This window comes from Fusarium falciforme, chromosome 3 (assembly GCF_026873545.1).
Source record: "Fusarium falciforme chromosome 3, complete sequence".
Classification (NCBI taxonomy): domain Eukaryota; kingdom Fungi; phylum Ascomycota; class Sordariomycetes; order Hypocreales; family Nectriaceae; genus Fusarium; species Fusarium falciforme.
In genome coordinates, this window is record NC_070546.1 from 2826084 (window position 1) to 2844115 (window position 18032).

General features: G+C 53.5%; 7 protein-coding genes across 7 annotated transcripts; 4 read left to right on the forward strand and 3 right to left on the reverse strand.

Annotated features, from left to right (window-relative positions):
• Positions 1-458: 458 nt before the first annotated feature.
• Positions 459-1311, reverse strand: NCS54_00416900 (Hypothetical protein; the record flags this gene model as incomplete). Its single annotated transcript, XM_053149716.1, has 3 exons — positions 459-711; positions 763-1246; positions 1302-1311. The coding sequence occupies 3 exons, from the start codon at positions 1309-1311 to the stop codon at positions 459-461; spliced, it is 747 nt and encodes a 248-aa protein (XP_053005691.1).
• A 1373-nt stretch (positions 1312-2684) lies between these two features.
• NCS54_00417000 (BPL/LPL catalytic domain-containing protein) lies at positions 2685-3812 on the forward strand (the record flags this gene model as incomplete). Its single annotated transcript, XM_053149717.1, has 1 exon — positions 2685-3812. Exon 1 carries the CDS (start codon positions 2889-2891, stop codon positions 3810-3812), a length of 924 nt encoding a protein of 307 aa, XP_053005692.1. The 5' UTR covers positions 2685-2888.
• Positions 3813-6524: 2712 nt separating this feature from the next.
• NCS54_00417100 (Hypothetical protein) lies at positions 6525-8643 on the forward strand (the record flags this gene model as incomplete). The annotated part of the gene is made up of 3 exons (XM_053149718.1): positions 6525-6611; positions 6659-8316; positions 8373-8643. The coding sequence occupies 3 exons, from the start codon at positions 6525-6527 to the stop codon at positions 8641-8643; spliced, it is 2016 nt and encodes a 671-aa protein (XP_053005693.1).
• Positions 8644-9598: 955 nt separating this feature from the next.
• Positions 9599-10556, forward strand: NCS54_00417200 (Hypothetical protein; the record flags this gene model as incomplete). Its single annotated transcript, XM_053149719.1, has 3 exons — positions 9599-9859; positions 9924-10220; positions 10278-10556. The coding sequence occupies exons 1-3, from the start codon at positions 9620-9622 to the stop codon at positions 10554-10556; spliced, it is 816 nt and encodes a 271-aa protein (XP_053005694.1). The 5' UTR covers positions 9599-9619.
• Positions 10557-11146: 590 nt separating this feature from the next.
• NCS54_00417300 (Ribosomal protein L37) lies at positions 11147-11773 on the reverse strand (the record flags this gene model as incomplete). Its single annotated transcript, XM_053149720.1, has 4 exons — positions 11147-11289; positions 11388-11459; positions 11670-11690; positions 11770-11773. The coding sequence occupies 4 exons, from the start codon at positions 11771-11773 to the stop codon at positions 11147-11149; spliced, it is 240 nt and encodes a 79-aa protein (XP_053005695.1).
• A 531-nt stretch (positions 11774-12304) lies between these two features.
• Positions 12305-14816, reverse strand: NCS54_00417400 (Hypothetical protein; the record flags this gene model as incomplete). Its single annotated transcript, XM_053149721.1, has 3 exons — positions 12305-13257; positions 13314-14211; positions 14262-14816. 3 exons carry the CDS (start codon positions 14814-14816, stop codon positions 12305-12307), a joined length of 2406 nt encoding a protein of 801 aa, XP_053005696.1.
• Positions 14817-17105: 2289 nt separating this feature from the next.
• Positions 17106-17858, forward strand: NCS54_00417500 (Ubiquitin carboxyl-terminal hydrolase; the record flags this gene model as incomplete). The annotated part of the gene is made up of 1 exon (XM_053149722.1): positions 17106-17858. The coding sequence occupies one exon, from the start codon at positions 17106-17108 to the stop codon at positions 17856-17858; it is 753 nt and encodes a 250-aa protein (XP_053005697.1).
• Between the last annotated feature and the right edge of the window lie 174 nt (positions 17859-18032).

Sequence of the window (18032 nt, forward strand, 5' to 3'; positions counted from 1 at the left end):
TTATCTCGCAATAGGTATCATTCATTACAGTTTGATGTGATTAATCGCTCATGACTCGGGGACAAAACGTCGACATTACTCCTGGAGCATGCTTGAATGCCACCCTCCCAAGAAAAAAGACATCGTGTATACAACAGCCCGAGCAGCGTGCTCGGGTGATAGATGGATGGTGGCCGAGATGTGAGCGTATTACGTTAGGTCTTGCTACCGCTGCCGGCCTGGGCAGCGGCAGTGGTGGTTTCAGAGGGGATAGTGGTGGTGTTGGCCACATCATCTTCGTCTGCTCTGGCTGTCGAGTCAACAGTTTCGGTGTTGACAGGACGGTTGCCTTCATCTTGAACAGGACGAAGCTCAACATGGTCCTGGCCTCGGGCTTCACCCTCAGCCGACGCACCAGCACCATCCCCTTCCGCGTCCCGCACGGCGGCCGTTGCCGGCTTCAAGGGCGTCATCCCGCGCTACGAGTAGTCGTCCTTGACGCGGCGGCCATCGTAGCCCGTGGTGCTGCGGACGCTGCGGTTTCGTCGCCAGGTGCGGCCGCTGTAGCCGCCCCCGCTGGACGACTTGTCACCGCGCAGGCCCAAGAAGAAGAGCACGGTGGCGAGGAAGAGAGCCGCCCAGGAGGCCCAGCCAAAGCCAAAGGCGTACCTGCCGAGGGAGGCGGAGCGTCCATCAGACTTGAAGGCATCACGGGCCATGACAAAGGTGGCACTTGAGGTTGTTAGTGAGTTGAATTTTCGTTGTGGGTGAGGGAATACATACGTCATCAGGGACATGGCAACTGAGGAGCACAGCAGAGCCAGGGCCGAGAAGCATCCCGAGATGGCAGAGCCAAGACGACCGCAGCAGGCGAGGAAACCAGTAAAGAAGGCGAGCGTCTCAAAGAAGAGGGTGATGAGGATAAACACCCATCCGAAGCGCCAGAGCAAAAAGTACTTGCCCGAGGTTCGGTCACCATCACTGCCGCCGACCAACGAGTCCGGTGCACCGGAGGGGTTCGAGCTCCAGGCACGGCCGATGGAGGGCGCAGGACGAGCACCGCTGCAGTCCTTGTTTCCGGCACCACAGATGTAGAAAAAGGTCCACTGGGTGACGTCGCGGGCGCCGGTGATGTCGCTTGTGTCGGCGCGGAGGAAATAGGTCTTGTTGAGGGGCGTGGTGTTGTTAAGGCCCGAGAGAATGATGAACCAGAGGAAGAGGAGGGACGCGGCGAGGAGGACGAGGGCCGCGAGGCCGAGGGGGGCGTCTGGAATCACGATTAGTGGTGATGTTAGATTTTTGGTGTTTAGGGGCAAACTCACGCTTTGCCATTGTGACTGATTTTCGAGAGAAGCTGAGCAAACCCGGTCTGACTGGCAAAAGAGTCGCTCGCTCGACAAGTTAAAAACCTGACCGAGGAAGAAGAAAGAAGGTCAAATGTGCCGACGTCGGTTGATTTTTGCTGCTATATTTGATTGCTTGTCGTGTCGTCACGCCAGGATCACCACTAGGGAAGCAAGGCAAGCACTGTAAAAAGGGCGCTAGTGGGGTCGTGCGTTTTGGCGTGTTTAATTACCGGCAGATGGGGAAGGGAAGAAAAAGCAGGGAGGCAAGCGTAAAACAAGAAGAAGGGAGAGTTAAAGGAAGCAAAAGATTGCGATGGAGCTTGTTTTTCTTTGCCGAGGTAGATTTTTGTTATTGTTTCTTTTCCCTTCTCTTTTTTAGCTTTTTCAATAGCGCATGTACAGAGTCAAATGTGATGTGATGCTTTGCCGATGCCTCGTGTTGCTGGTGGAGCCACTGGATGTTTGTCTCAGTCGATAGAGAATGATGTCTTATTAGAGGGACAACGATGAGAAGAGGAAGAATAAAAAGGTGGGCAAACAGGTTCTGGGGAGAACAAGGCTAATAAATCATGGATGGGATGGGATGGTCCAGGGAGGGGGAAGGGGATCACAGTCACAGTCCAGTCCAGTCTGGAGATGGAGGCGTTACGTAGGCTCCCGTGGTCCATCACCACCAAAGACTCTGTGTGAATGGCACTAAAAAGCCTGGTTCACCGCACAGAGCCCATGATGCTTTCCAGGGCCAAGAGAGAGAGGGTGGGGAGACGGGCGGGACTCTCTCGTCTCCCCTCCAGGTGGAACAGACCCATCGCTCCAATGCCTGGGCGATGACGACACTGGCGGCGATTTTCGACCAGGGAGGAGGAGGAAGCTCAGCTTGCTGCTGTCCCCCCGACATTATCCATCCATCCAGGCTAGCGCAGAGCAAAGAAGAAACGCGTAGCTTCGCTGATGTCATTGCATCCGAGTTGATGATGCCGACGATACAGTTGTTTGTCCTTGAGATCTTGTCGATTATGAGGCGACAAAGTATTGCCAAGAAGCTGAGCATCAAGACACACAAGCTCAGTCGTACGTGTTAGTCTCTATTCATGTGATTGCGTCGACATGCAATGTTTTCCACCCCCAAGCTCCAGCCAATAACCTTTTTGATTCTTGCTCGTCTCGGTCAAACAGATGGATTGGCTTCAAGTTGGTATCACCCATCTTGCCCGTTTGACAGCTGCCGATCGAGACTTGAAGCGCTCAGCTGAACAAGACGGGATGAAAGTCTGTGCAAAAAAGTTCGGAACCTCCCCCCTCCGGCGCCGACTTTTTTCATTGCCGACGTCACATCTCCACAAGCGCCCTTTTTTTTACCCTCGGCGCCATCTCGCCCCGGCCCACGAGATCTTCAGATGGAAAGTCCTTCTTTTTTCCATCATAAGAGATTCAGGTCAGGTCACACGGGGGGTCTTGTTTCGTAGATCCCTGCCAAGCCACGTCGACCGCCCCCCTCCTTCCCCCCCGCCAGTTGTCCTCCAATCCAACAGTGAGGAATTCTCATCCTGTTGGCCCGGGATCATGTTGCAGCCAAGGCTACGGCCCTCCGCCGTCCTCCTCTCCACTCTAGCCCGCTCCGAAACCCGGACGCCGGCCGCCCGTCGATGGGCCTCCCTCCTTGTGCATCAGCACCTCACCGGCTCCGGCCCCGGCGCCTTTGTCCCCTATGACGACGCCGACGCCGCTCAGGAGAAGCTCCGCTCTCGCCTGCTCGCCTGGAAGACCCTCCCCGATGACGAACCGCCCCATCCGCATCTTTTGTCCTTCGAAGCTACCCCGACTCTGACCCTCGGCCGCCGTCAAACCGACCTGACACCAACCCAGGCCTCGCGGTTCCGTGCGCCCCTCCGGGTTGCCCTCCCGCACCGCCGTGATGCCGTCCCCGAGCAAACCTTCATCCCGGACGTAAGACAGACAGCCCGTGGTGGGTTGACCACCTACCACGGTCCGGGACAGCTAGTGCTGTGGCCGGTGCTGGACATGCACTCGCCGCTATACGCGCGGTACTCTGTGATGTCGTATGCGGCCCATCTCGAGGCCACGACACGGCGTCTGCTGGCCGACCTGTTCGGTCTACAGACATACACAACCCGCGACGAGCCCGGCGTCTGGGTCCCCACGCCGGAGGGGCAGCCGGCACGCAAGATCGCGGCCATGGGAGTGCACCACCGGCGGCACGTTACGGCGCTAGGCATTGCCGTCAACATTGATGTGCCCGTTGAGGGCCCCGAGGAGGTGAACCCGTGGGCACGGTTCGTGCCGTGCGGCCTTGAGGGCAAGCTCGTCACATCTGTGGCTGCAGAGCTAGGAGGGGGTCTAAAAGATTGGGACATGGCATCTTTGGCAACGCGGTGGGCGGAGCTGTTTGAGGAGGGCTTGGCGGATGAGACCAAGAGGGATGTGGAGGGAGAGGTGAATTCGGGTCTTCGCCGAGCAGTGATATAGCAGGGATGAAGATTTAATCTAGAGAGTATATATTTGACCCAAAGGTATCAGCTGAGCATATAGAAAGAGCCTAGTAATTATTTTTAATAGATATCCCTAAGAATATATATGCCCTCTATATCTCTCTGATTTATACATATAACTTAAAGATATTGTTATATCTGATATTTGAGTTTATACTGACAATTCGTAACGCCCTCTAAGGCGATTAACTGCTCATGGAGAAAAACTCCCGCTGTTCTCGTAATATCTGCGTGCCGCATTAGATTAACCATCTCCTCTCACACCAATATTGTCAATCATCCAGCAAGCTCAAGCTGATTAACCAACCTGAACAACCACCTTTCCAGCTCATCTGGAGCATCTCAACTATAATCTTCCGCCGCATGCGCAACAGCGTCACAAAGGTACTACGTAGTAATTCCCCTCTCCTCCAGCAAGGTTTGATCATGCTCATGCTTTCAGTGAACTGACAGTTCCGGCCTCAAAACCAGCGCCTTGATGAGTTCGAAGTGCTGCAGGATCTCTCAGCATGTGGCGCAGGCCAAGGGGGTGGCTGGACGAGCGCAAAGGGGTCATGCGAGAGGAGCCTCATATCAAGCACGTTGCCTACAACACCTGCTCTATAGACCCAAGGTAACCCCATCTGATGCTTATAACGGCAAAACAACAAATTCTAGACCTTGGCTCGTCAGGTATCATTGAGCGCGTTTCCCCGGGCGTCGCTTTGAAACAGCCAATTGTATGTCTAGGCCAAACCGAAGTCGATGAACGGGTTGCCAATTGTTTTTCTGTCGAAAGGCAAATCCTAAAGCGACTCGGCCATCATCCCAGGATCGTAAGGTGATCTCGAAGCTGTAATTCCTAGTCGCAGAATGCCTGCTAACCTCTCTATAGATTCCTCGGGCTTCAGGGCGATGGTATTCTCCTAGCCGAGGCCAGTCATAGCAACCTCCAGGCTTACCTAGATAGCCACCCGTCCACGAGTCTTGGCCAGCGCCTGATCTAGTGTCGTCAATTTGCAGAGGCCATCGACTACATCCATAGCCGCGGCCTGGTCCACTCGGACCTTCGACCAGGCAATATACTCGTACATGAGACGACGACTACAGGCAGGTTTGCTAAAGTCGACGACAGGCTAGACTGGGAAGAGCGGATTGTGTACCCAAACTTCAAGGCGGGAAAGTTCCCCGACGTCAAGCAGCTGCCAGGGGGAAATGTTATACTCAAGTGCTGGATGAGGCAGTTTGCGACTGCACGAGACGCTCTGGCCGTACTAGAGGAGGCTCTGCCGGGGAGCTCAAGCTCGAGCATCCACGATGGCTTGGATGACAGTACCAAAGAGGGGGGAACCCAAGAACTGTCAGATGATAGTCGGGACATTCAAGACATTGCGGCTTGAAACCTGCAACGCTGGTGGTCGGCTTGAAGCTGCCCCGCGGTCGGGCTGCGAGATGAAGAGAAGAAGAAAAAAAGCACCTTTGTCTCGAGTAAGATCCCACGAAGGCGACAAGATTGAATCTGTCGTACACGGGAGTGTGGCTCGGAAATCAGGAGGAGCACTGGCGGCAGATCCTGAGCCGTTCGCTCAACTTTGATTCCCCTCGCAAGATTATCACAGCCGTTCCTACCACTTGGACATGTCGCCATCAAGATTTGGCTTGCCCTGAATGGACCCAAGACTTTTGACGAGGTCGCTTACAGAGCAAAAAAGATCAAGGATTATTCAGATGGAGCATCATTTCTCGACCTGTTGTAGTATTTATCCAGGCCGCCGGCGACGAAAAGAAACTCGGCCCGCCGGCGCTCGTCAAACAAAAAGCCAAGACCGACTTTGAAAATCCATCAAAAAAAAAAAAAAAAAACAGTCTCCGGGGAAGAAAATATCCATGCGAGATAAGAAAAAAAAAATCATGGTACAAATGCCAAGACGATGCCTTCGAACTGGGAGACGAGCTTATCAAAGAACCATGGTCGTTCTTATCAAGCCTCCCCCATTCGTCCAACCTATTACCCCAGAGAATCTTGACAAAGCAAGACCAGCAACTGTTTTTTCTTTATTATCTCTAATCTCGCTGAATCACTCTTGATTGTCATTGAATTAAAGTGCCAAGCTAAACATGTGCGTGCAGCTCGACCCATGGTATTGGATGGATCTAGCGGAGAATAAACGCCATCAGCATCCACTCGCCCGCTCTGAGGCTCTCATGACAAAACACCACTCAAAGACCTTATCACTACCAAGAACCACCGTGCATTAGCACCTCTTCTGAGCAACAAACCTGCGGGGGGGAGGAATACCAAGCCCCGGATTGGACTTCTCCGGCATCGCACCCGTCGCGATGGTTCTTTATTCGCTTCCCCATCGCTTCCCCGGTGTCGTCTCCAGTTCCCCGGCGTGATCCTGAGTTCCCCGGCGGCGGCCTTCTGTCACCCCCTGTTCTTTGGGTGACTGATCGTCGTCTGCCCTCCTTATCTCATGTAACGATACTCCCAAGCCCTCAAAGGTGCTGCTGCAGGATGCTTCAACGCCTACGAGGCTTGGCTTTGCTTGGCCTTGCTGATAGGGCTGGGGATACAATGTTCAAGCATGTGTAGAGTAGTATATATGGCGAGTGTTCCTGTCGGTCTACTTGAGGATCTACACTGCCAGCCACATCCTGTGAAGCTACAGAGCAAAGACTCCAAGTGATATCCACCAGCTTCTACAACATGGCTGGTTCTGGGACTCCAGCTCTGAGCCAGGGCGCCGGCTACGGCATCGTCCTGGGCGTCGGCCTCGCCTTTGCCGTCTTCATGGTCAGCCTCTTGTCTCGAAGACAATATCACAAGCTCACATATCGCAGATCAGCCTCACCCACATCCTCAAGCGCCACAACAATGAGGTCCAGACATCCGAGATGTTCAACACGGCCGGCCGCTCCATGAAGTCGGGACTCGTCGCCGCCGCCGTCGTCTCCTCGTGGACATGGGCCGCCACCCTCCTGCAGAGTTCCGGTGTCTGCTACCGGTACGGCGTCTCGGGTCCGTTCTGGTATGCTTCCGGAGCGACTGTGCAGATTCTTCTCTTCGCCACCTTGGCCATCATGCTCAAGAAGCGTGCCCCTAACGCTCACACTTTTCTCGAGGTCATCAAGGCTCGCTATGGGACGCCTGCTCACTTCACGTTCATCGTCTTTGGCATCTTGACCAACGTGCTTGTGTCTCTGATGTTGATCTCTGGAGGTGCTGCAACCGTCAATGCTCTGACCGGCATGAACACTATCGCTGCCATCTTCCTTCTCCCCGTGGGCGTCGTTGCTTATACCTTCATCGGAGGCCTCAAGGCCACTTTCATCACTGACTACATTCACGGCGGTGTTGTGCTCATCATCATCATCATCTTTGCCCTGACGGCCTATGCATCCTCCGATGTCCTAGGCAGTCCCTCTGCTGTATATGACCTCCTTGTCGAGGCAGCCAAGGCTCATCCAGTCTCTGGTAATCAAGACGGCAGCTACCTGACGATGCGATCCAAGGGGGGTGTCACATTCTTCGTCATCAACATTGTCGGCAACTTTGGCACCGTCTTCCTCGACAACGGCTACTACAACAAGGCCATCGCCGCCCACCCCGTTCATGCCCTCCCTGGTTACATCATCGGAGGCCTTGCCTGGTTCGCCATCCCCTGGCTGACTGCCACCACTCTTGGTCTCTCGGCCCTCGCCCTCGAGTCCAACCCTCGCTTCCCCACATACCCGGAGCGTATGAGCGAGGCTGACGTCTCGGCTGGTTTGGCTCTTCCATATGCTGCTGTTGCTCTTCTGGGCAAGGGTGGAGCCATCGCCACTCTTCTCATGGTCTTCCTGGCGGTTACCTCGTCCTTCAACTCTGAGCTGGTTGCTACGTCGTCCATCTTCACCTATGACATCTACCGAACCTATTTCCGTCCCAATGCCAGTGGCAAGAGCCTGATCTGGATGTCCCATTGCTGCATGGTCGTCTACGCTCTTATTATCTGCTGCATTTCCGTCGGACTGTGGTACAATGGAATCTCAATGGGATACCTCTACCTCCTCATGGGTGTGCTCATCTCTGCGGCTGTGCTCCCAGCGACGCTGACTCTCATCTGGCGCGGCCAGAACCGATGGGCGGCCACCCTGTCTCCTATCCTCGGCGCCGCCTGTGCCATCTCGGCGTGGCTGGCAACTGCGAGCAAGACATGCGGCAAGCTGGATGTGACTTGCACCGGATCCAACGATCCCATGCTTGCTGGCAACCTAACGGCTCTACTCTCCCCGGTCATCTTCATCCCAATCTTCTGTCTGATCTTTGGTTTTGACAAGTATGACTGGCAGTCTATGATGAACATCCGCAGAGCAGATGACCACGATGTGATCAAGGAGTCCGGTCTTGACGAGGAGGCCCAGAGGCAGGTGGCCGCGGCTCAACAGGCCGACTTTGAGGAGGAGCAGCGAAAGCTCGAGAAGGCTTTCAAGATTGCCAGCACCATGACAATCATTCTGTAAGTTGTCCTCCATACTCGGAAGCAGTCGAATACATGCTAACCAGTGTTTCCAGAACTCTGTCGTTCCTCGTGCTCTGGCCTATGCCAATGTACGGTTCCCGTTATGTCTTTTCCAAGCCGTTCTTCACCGGCTGGGTCAGCGTGGGCATCATCTGGATCTTCCTCTCTCTTTTCGCAGTTGGCATCTACCCTCTATGGGAGAGCCGTGCAACGATTGCCCGGGTGTGCACATCCTTGGTCAAGGGCAGGCGCCCAAACACTATTGTGCAGGGTGAGGCGGTGATGGAGGAGTCGAGTGGTCGAGCTACGCCGGAGAAGCAATAGGAGATGGAGAAGTTGATGGAAATATCAGGCCAAATAAATACCCATGGAAGTGAAATTTGCACAAAATTAGTTGAGGGAGCGTCACGTCCAAGTGTCTTTTCGTGAGTCTGGAGTATAATAGTGTGCAAAAAGACTTGCGTCTTGCTGTCAGTCCACAGAACACCTGAATGAAGGAAGCCTTATGAATAGTCAGCTATTTCTTATGAGACAGCGACTCCGGCAACAAACCATGCTTGACTTCACAATGCCACAACATGGATCAAAAAATATCAAGTCCCCAAGCTCAATCAGAGTCAAGAGACGCAAAAAAACAAGTCACATGCCCCGTACTGGAATCGAACCAGTGATCTTATCATTACTAGTGATACGCTTTACCACTGAGCCAACGGGGCTTCCTTGTGAGCTTGTTGAAGATGGTTGACGAAACTGGGCCTATGCGGGGCACAAAATGTGATTGGCAGGGTTCGTGGGCAAACGAGAAGCGAGGCTTGGCTGTTATGTTGTTAGCATGACCAGAGGGCCCTAGTCGATGTGAAGAATGGTTTTGGGCAAGGTGGTAGATGGTTGGTGATGGTGTTGAGGATGAAAAGTGACAAAGAGAAGTGAGAGGGAAGGCAGTGGAAGTCATGTTCCCGTGCTTGTGCTGAGCCAAGTGCGTCATCATTCAGGCACCTGCCGCTGAAATTTATTGTAACCAAGTCGAGTGAACAGGAATACAATAATAACGAATTTCAATAGCAGCCCACATCCCAATGAATATCAGGCTCATCATAACATTTTCCCAATCTTTGATTGCATTTTTTATAGAATAACGAGACCTCGTCTTTACACTTGAGCCCAAGCACAGTGCTCAATTGCTCAAGTCCTCACAGTCCCCACCCCCACCATGGCACATCCCACCAACCTCACTCCAGCGCTCGCACAGTACAGACATATCAAAATCTCCAATATCAAAATCACCATCCTCTCAGAAAAGATGGCCTCCTCGTCACGCATACCTCACCTCCTAGAGTCCTACCTCGCTCTGCCTCCAGAGTCATCTCTCATACTCCTCACCAGCGTCCTCGGCGCGAGTTCGAATTGGCTTACCCTGCGCCATGTGTACTCATATCTGAAGGGAAGCGCAGATGGGGATGAGGGTACGAGAGATACTGGAGTTGTTCTGGTCAGCTTCATGAGAGATGGGGCTTTCTGGAGAGAAGGTGCAACTAAGATGGTGAGTTTTGCTCGAATATATCATCTTTCAACAATATAGTACGTCTTGACTAACTTACAGTCAGGGACTGGATCTAGATGCTCTCAGCAGGACAGGGCGCTTCACTTTCGTCGATGGTCTCACAGGACTATACAGCAGTGCCCAACCAGCAGTTCGTCCTTCAGCACCAGGCGTGCGCAAGGAGAGAGTTATACGAAGTACAAATCTTGCAGACGTAAAGAAGGAGGTTGAAGGCGCCATTGCAGACCTGCGGACGTCGCGCAAGGTTCTCATCATCGACCAACTCGACGCCCTACTTGCCATCACCGACGAGTCAACCACAGGCCTCACTCTCCAGAACCTAGTTCTTTCTCTCCGCAGTGTGAGTTCCCCTTTGACTACAGTACGTGTGATAATTATAAACTAACTGGCACTGCAGCTTGTTCACAGCACCCTCCTCGCCCTGTCAGCTGATACACCTCTCATCGCTGCCCAAGCCACAACGCTGGAGCGCGAACACGCCAGCCTCGCCCTCTCAGCGGCGCACGCGGCTGACGCAGTGCTGGCTCTACGTATGCTGGACACGGGAACGGCGAGGGACGTCAGCGGGGTTGTGCGTATCACGGGGCCTGGAGTCGAGGGCATGGGCGGTGCGGCCGAGTTCTTGTATCATGTTGCCGCCGATGGAGGAGTCAAGGTGTTTGAGAGGGGAACCTGAGAGACAGGTTTCCCGGGCAGAGAAATTGGATAAGAACTGGCTGCGAGGTAGACTCCTCGACTTGGGTCGGGTTAAACGAACGGTTGAAATCCATATCAACGAATAGATCACTGGCTCAAGCCTCTCATGAAAGCACATCAAGACTCGTCACACATTAACAAGAAGCCAATTGCACATATGGCTCATATTCTTCCACACACCGAAACCTCTCAACCGCCAGGGCACCTTCATGCAGAATCAAGATGCCATTTCAGAACCTCGTGAGTGACCGAATCCCTATGGAATCTCAGAAAAGCAAAAGGGTCCTCTTTTTTTGTCCTTGCTCAAACATGTAAAACACCGTGCCCATGCTCCAGCCGCCCCTTTCATCCACGAACCAAAACCAGACACCTGCTCCGTCCACCACCAACACCGTGGTTCTCCAAGCCTGGAGGTCTTTCTCCCTCCGCCGTTCATTCAGCTCTAAAAGAGCAGTTCCCGTGCGGGGTGCGCACACACCATCTTTATCAAATTCCGTTCAGGCGGGGGAGAAGAGGGACGGGGCGGTGAGAGGGTGGTGAAGGGAGGGTAGAGGGATGCGGTATCCCCGTTTAAGCCTCCTTGTTGATGCCCCGGGCGCCCTTGGGCTGGCCAGTCTGGAAGCCGTTCTTGAATCGTCGGGACACATCCTTGAGGTAGCGGGTTCGGCCGGTGCCGACGGTCTTTCTTCGCTTCGCCTTCTCGGACCAGTTGTCTGCACGAGAGATCGGGTCAGTATGACATGCCCAACGGACAAGCACCATCCGAGTCGAGATTGTCGGGTCGAGGTGCGATTTTGGGGGTTTCACGTACACTTCCGGGTCTTAGCAGAAGGGTAGCCGCAAGCAGCGCACTCCTTCTTCTGGATGTGAAGAGAGCGACGACCTAGATATCCCATCAGTCTCCCGATTCATTCGAGGTTTCCAAGTCTCCAATCCAGGCCATTCTCTATCGCTCATTGTCGTAAAAATTCCGTCTCGGTTCTCGTCGAATTCGTTGATGCGCTGATCGAGGAAGGCCTGGCAAGGAGAGGGAGAGGGCACAAGGACTAACCGCATCGTCGGCACAGAGTGTGCGTCTTGTTGTGACGCTTACCGAAGCTGGAGGTACCCTTCGCTGTTGGCGATCGCGTTAGCAAAAACCCCGTTTCTCTCAGAGGGAAGAGTCCCCTCTACCCGGTGAGGTGGTCACGTACTCATCTTGGCTGTGGTGTTTGGGCGGTTAGTAGGATGGCGATCGAGAAATTCTCAAACTTGGGAGGGCTTTTTTGGTGGAGTGGTCGAATTGCTTGCTGAGCCCTAAGAAACCGGGGTTCGGTGTGTGCGAGCTAAGTCATGTGATCTCGATTGGCGCGAACTGCACGTGACTGGGGCAAGGTCGGTGCCAAGATTTACCACCACAAGAGGAAAAGCGTCCTTGAGAGGAGGCAATTGTGATGGGAAGAATCAATGCAATAATTGCTGTGCATTCAGTTCCAGGCGCGTTTGCTCAGTGATTTGATAGTAATTCCTCATACATTAACATCCATTGAACCGTTTTACACCAATCTCGGAGGCTGTTGGCTATCGTCCATAAACATCAATCATGATTGAGGTATCTCGCCAACTAACAATCCTACAAAAACACGACCCATTCCATGACGCCTGAATAATCCCAGCAAATATTCCAGAATCTCGCTTTCCAAACTAAAACCCACGGCTCTAATCCTTGATCCTTTACTTTCTTAAATCTTAATTCCAAGTTGAGGGTCCAATCGTTGTTCCGTTGGCAATTGACTTGCTCACTGCCAGGTGCTTCCAATCCGAAGTATTGAAGGCACCAAAGTTTCCCCACCAGTTAGGGGGTTGGGCACTCGTCAGATACAAGGTGAAGAAGATCACCATGGTTGACAGGATGAGGCCACAGTCAAGAGCCGCAGAGGTGATGTAGTTGTACTGCAGCCACCATCCAGTGTATCTCCTCTTGATGAAGTGGTTGAAGAAGGTGCCAACCATACCCCAGCAGAGGTAGATGTAGACACTGGCTGGAGGGAGCATGCCAGAGCCTCCAAAGATGAGAGGTGTGCTGACATAGCGCCAGATGGATCGAGGCCACTTCCGAGCAATGAGCCATGTCAGAACAGGTGTGACAGCGCCAACAAGCCAGAACCACTGAAGGGAGGAGTAGATGGCGCCGTTGCTGAAGATTCGGGCTGGGCCAATAGCTCCCCAGATAACGGAGGCCGTGTAGAAGACACGACCGCCAGGGCACGTGTAGTTGTTAGGCTGGTCATCATGACAGACATCGGGGATGTGTCCCAGTGCCCAGTTCATAACGCAAATCTGTACAATGGCGGACCAGATGGACGCAACCAGCTGGGACGAGAACATGACCCGTGGAGGGACCTTCATGTAATGACCAAGCTTGAGATCCTGGGCGAAGTAGAGAGCCTGACCCATGCAGATGTAGCCGTAGTTCTTGAACATCATCATGGCCATGGGGCGTCCAGGGACCATATATCCAATGATGAACTCTGTCAGAACATTGAGGCCAAGCTGAATGTTGGTGATAGCTTGCACGACACCAATGGGGATCAGCCAGAGAATGGGGATGAGAATGCACAGGAAGTAGGCCCAAACGGGGAACCCGGTTGGCCAGCCAGCGACGACTCCAATGGAGATGGAGACCATGACGACGAAGAGAGCTGTTTGTAGGTCAGAATTGCGATTCTGCGGTCGTTGCAAAAGGGGTTTAACTTACCAGCATACCACCAATCCTCTGCATCCCTATACTTCTTCATCAAGCGCATGTGAACATCGTCTTCCTGGTTACGAGCCTGCCTGAATTGCCTCCAGATTTCCTGACCATGGTACAGAAAAACATGCACAACGACAGCCGTGACAGCAGCAAAGGAGAGGCCGTACGACAGAGCAAACTGCGTTGGCAGGAAGAGAGGCGAATACTCCTTGTAGGCGGTCTCGTTGAAGTGGAAGTTGTGGTCGAGAATCCTGGACACGTTGTAGACGTTGCCCGTGTTGTCGTAAGACTCGGAGGACTGAACGGGGAAGTAATCAGAGTACCAGGTTCCGGTAAAGTGAATTCCCATCGAGATACAGACGAAGAAGACGATAATGCCCACGAGAACGTTGGCGATGGCGTGGAAGGGGGGGATCAGAGGGGACTGCAGATAACCGCTGTACACGGTCCAGTCGAAAGAAGTAGGCATCAAGCCATAGCCGGTCAGACCCCCAAAGATCTTGTTGACGGTGACATTATGGGGAGCCACCCAGCAGATCCAGGTGAAGTAGGATAGACCCTTGAAGATCCAGCCAGGGAACCAGTACCAGATAAAGCCCCCGCCTGCCACAATCAAGAACCATCGATATCGTCCAATCTTCCAGCCATTGGTCTTGGTCGGGTCGGAACCGGAGTGGTCGTGAAGGGTGTAGAAGAGTGCACAGTTGACCAAATCGGTGGGCCAGATCATTGCGGCGGGCCACACCAGGAAGCGACGCGCCAGTCCAGCCAATCCATATCCAGTGCAGAGAGTTGTGATGCCGAAAAGAACCTGGAATGCCCAGCCGAATTTCTGGCCGTAGAAAATCTGCTGGGCCAGGAGGACATCTGTCGCATAAAGAACACCACCACCGTAAGCAGCCTAGAAACGAGGTTAGCCAGATCCTTCGTCAGTGCAGAGAAAGGTCTCACGTTAGACATGGCGACGATAACCACATGCTCCTTGTAGTTGAACTTTCCAGGCTTCAGGTTGAATTTGAGGCCAAAGAGATTCCATTCGCGATCGGGCATGATCAGATCCCAGCCCAGACCCAAGGGATACGCGACGAGCTGGACGACGTATGTAGATACGGTAATACTGGGGTTGCGCAACGAGAAGAGCATATTGATGCCAGAACCAATAGTACAAAGAACCAGGCCGATAACCCAGGCGCGGATGGTGTTGGCAGGGACGTCGACATCGTAGTTACGGACAACAGCCCTCACCTCGGGGTAGGGGCTGTTGTCCTCCATGAGCGCGTGCTCAATCTCGATGCCCTTTTCGGCATTTCCAGTTGCGATAGCGGCGTCGACATCGGTAAGGTCGTCGATGGGCAGGTTCGGGTCGAACTTGTGGGATTTCTCAAACTGCTGGAGGTTCTCAAGACGATCGCGGCCAGAGGCGGAGATGGCAGCGGCCTCGAGGGGGCCTGGGATGGGGATGATGTCCTCGGCCTCGTGGCGCTTGCGGAAGAGGGACGGCGCCATGGTGGTTGGTTATCTGACGGCAACGCCCGTTATTGTCTGGGCGATAGCGACAGCGACGGGCGACCTAACGGCGACGCGTGGGTTGCTTCGAAGCCCGCGATGGCAGCGACAGCGGCAGCGACGACGGCAGCGGCAGCGACCTTTTGAGCGATGCTGGATTCGCAAGAGGGCAGTGTAGAAGCAAGAAAAGAGGGAATGGATGCCCTGCCGACGGTCGGCTGCTTAGTTGGTCTGCTCTGCTTAGCGGGTGTGGTTATACAGACCCAGGCCCCGGGGGCGGTCTCAGCCCCAGAGACAAGCCCAGACAGGACAGGCCCAGACGACGAATCTCCCCGCGAAGAGGACCAGATTGGCACCGCTGCTGCAGTCTCCGAGACTCTCGCTGGAACCCGCTTCTAGACGATCCCGGACATAGCGTGATGTTCTTGCTGCACTTCCATCACGGACAACGGCACAGTTTTTGGGGCCACCTTCCTAAAGAGGCATGGCCGGCCCTGGACCTTGTTCGTGCGTTCGAGTTTCGATGGTCCTTCTGTGGCCGCGAGTCGAAGAGATTCGGACCTTTTGTCGACCTGCCCTCCCATTCTATTTGATGGGCCACTTTTTTCGTTTGGTTCTTTTGGATTGTGTTCTTGGAAGATTCGTGCATTGAAACATGCAAAAGCAACTGCCTTGAAGGCATCGTCGCTCCCACCTTCAGCCCTCAGGTCGCATCAGATGCCCTGCTCGCTTCGCAATCAATTGCCCCTGAGCCCATGGCACGCCATTCAGCCCTCGCTATCAGCCAATGAGGAGCCGTCCGGATGGCGTTGAAACCTTCAATGGGCGGCTTATCTCCCTCCTCTCTGGGGCTAGCCTCGGGCTACTCCATCGCCGTGGTGGTGGTGAGGATTTGGATGTTGGCCGGTGTGAGTCTCTTTCCCCCCAGCTTGGCACTTTTGTCTCTATAAACGGCATGACCGGCCGTCTATCCTGATAAACAGCTGCTTCTCGACCAGATCCAGGGTCTTTGAGTATCAGTCTCGGGCAGTATCCAGCGTCTCGGATACAGGGTGCGGCCTAGAAGAACATGGGGCTTCCGCAAATCGGACAGATGCTCTCCATACACTCAACAACATTGCCATCTTCATTTCCCCTCAACATCAAAGTAAAGATCTGATACTCTAGTTCGAATCTTATTTATCTGGCCGATTACTGTACTGTATCCCAACAGATGGAGCTTTCCGGAAATAATTCCTCGGCTTGCCTGATCCACATCACATTCAAATAGTTCCTCTACTGTCGTGGCGGTCCTCAGCAAAAGGTCCCTCGCATAGACAAAAGACGGAGAACGTCTCCATACACATGTCCACGCGGCGAACTTTTGTTTCCCTTGACTCACGGTGCAACCAGAATACCGGGACCTTTTGAGGGTCAGCCCATTCCGGCTCCAAGCTTCTCGGCCGAGACGTCGCATGCCGTGTCGCTGCCGGTTCATGGATCGACGAGATCAGCTAATAACTCAACCTTGATAGTCAGACTGGGGAACTTTTGTTCTTGACAAATGGCTTTGTAACATATAAGATTTAGCTTCTGGAGACACACGGATCTGATATTCATCGCCCCATGTTGTGTCAAGAATGCATATGGCGAGGGTCCGACGTCGCCATACCCTGGGCCTGAGAGCAACCATTGGTTCTCAGATGGGTTTCTCATTTCCTTGAATACATGCTGCCTTGCACATTGTCTTCTATCTATGCATTCAGAAATCCTCCAAAGATCGAGATGTGCCGAGCGTAAGCATGTGCGGCATGTTCATGCCAAACTGCTTCCCACATGTCAACATGCCTTGACCAAGAGCGGAACAACTACAATCATGGCTTGCTTCACAAGCATCAAGTCGGTACAATAGATACTCCATCTCAATCATTGAACCACTCTTGTTCGCAGTAGCTGACATACTCCAGGCCGTGATTCACGGCACGTAATGCAACTTCTCGTCTCAAACGCCCATGTAAACCAATTATACCAACTGTACCCAGTATTGCATCTCAATCACTTCGAAATGGTGGCATTGATTCACTGAGTTTCCAATACGTCACTGCCTATTATTTTGCTGGTGTTTGTGCTGCCGCCTACGCTGGCATGCGTGGCTGACTCAACCAGGTTACGCATCATCTGCTGCCTGACCTCACTTGACGACTTTGGCTTCTCCTCCAATCAACCGCCTTAGGACTTCAACTCTACCGATAACAACAATCGCGGGGTAAAAGCTTCACCTCTAAAACGTCTCACCAAACATCATTCACCATGTCGACTACTCCCGGAGTCTCGTACAAGAACGGCAAGAAGGTCTTCATCCCGCTCGAGAACAACCCCGAGGTCTTCAACAAGCTCATCCACAACCTCGGCGTGTCTGAGAAACTCGGCTTCTACGATGTCTACAGCGTCGATGAACCAGACCTGCTGGCAATGATTCCCCGTCCCGTCCATGCTCTCATCTTCATCACTCCCGCGCCCATGTACTACCGCGTGCGCGAGAACGATCCCGGCTCCGAGGAGTTGACTTACGACGGCTCCGGCCCTGATGAGCCCGTTACCTGGTACAAGCAGACCATTGGCAACGCCTGTGGCCTCATCGCTCTCCTCCACAGCGTGAGCAACGGCTCAGCAAAGGAGTTCATCGTCCCCGGCTCGGATCTCGACAATCTCCTGAAGCAAGCTCTCCCTCTCAAGCCGCTACCACGTGCCGACCTTTTGTACAACTCTGCCGAGTTGGAGAAGGCCCACATGGCTGCCGCAGTTACAGGCGATACCATAGCCCCTTCAAGCCAGGAGCCAGTCGGTTACCACTTCATCAGCTTCGTCAGGGGAGAGAACGGGCACCTGTATGATCTTGAAGGAGGCTGGGGAGGCCCAATCGACCGGGGCGTGTTGGCTGATGATGAGGACCTCCTCAGCGACAAGGCGTTGGAGGCTACTGTCAAGAAGTTTACAAATGCCGCCGATGGAAACCTCGAATTCAGCATCATTGCTCTGGCGACTGTGCCCGATGAGAATTAGATGCAACTGAGGAGAAACCTGGGGCATAGAGGGATCATCAATCTCGGGTCTTTAACTAGGACACTATGGGTTCTATACCATGTACGTATGCCAGGCTCAGAAGGAGGTAGATTCTAATAAGTCCTCACAGTGGTTTCCAAATATCCGTATCATAACACATAACGAGGCGCTTTG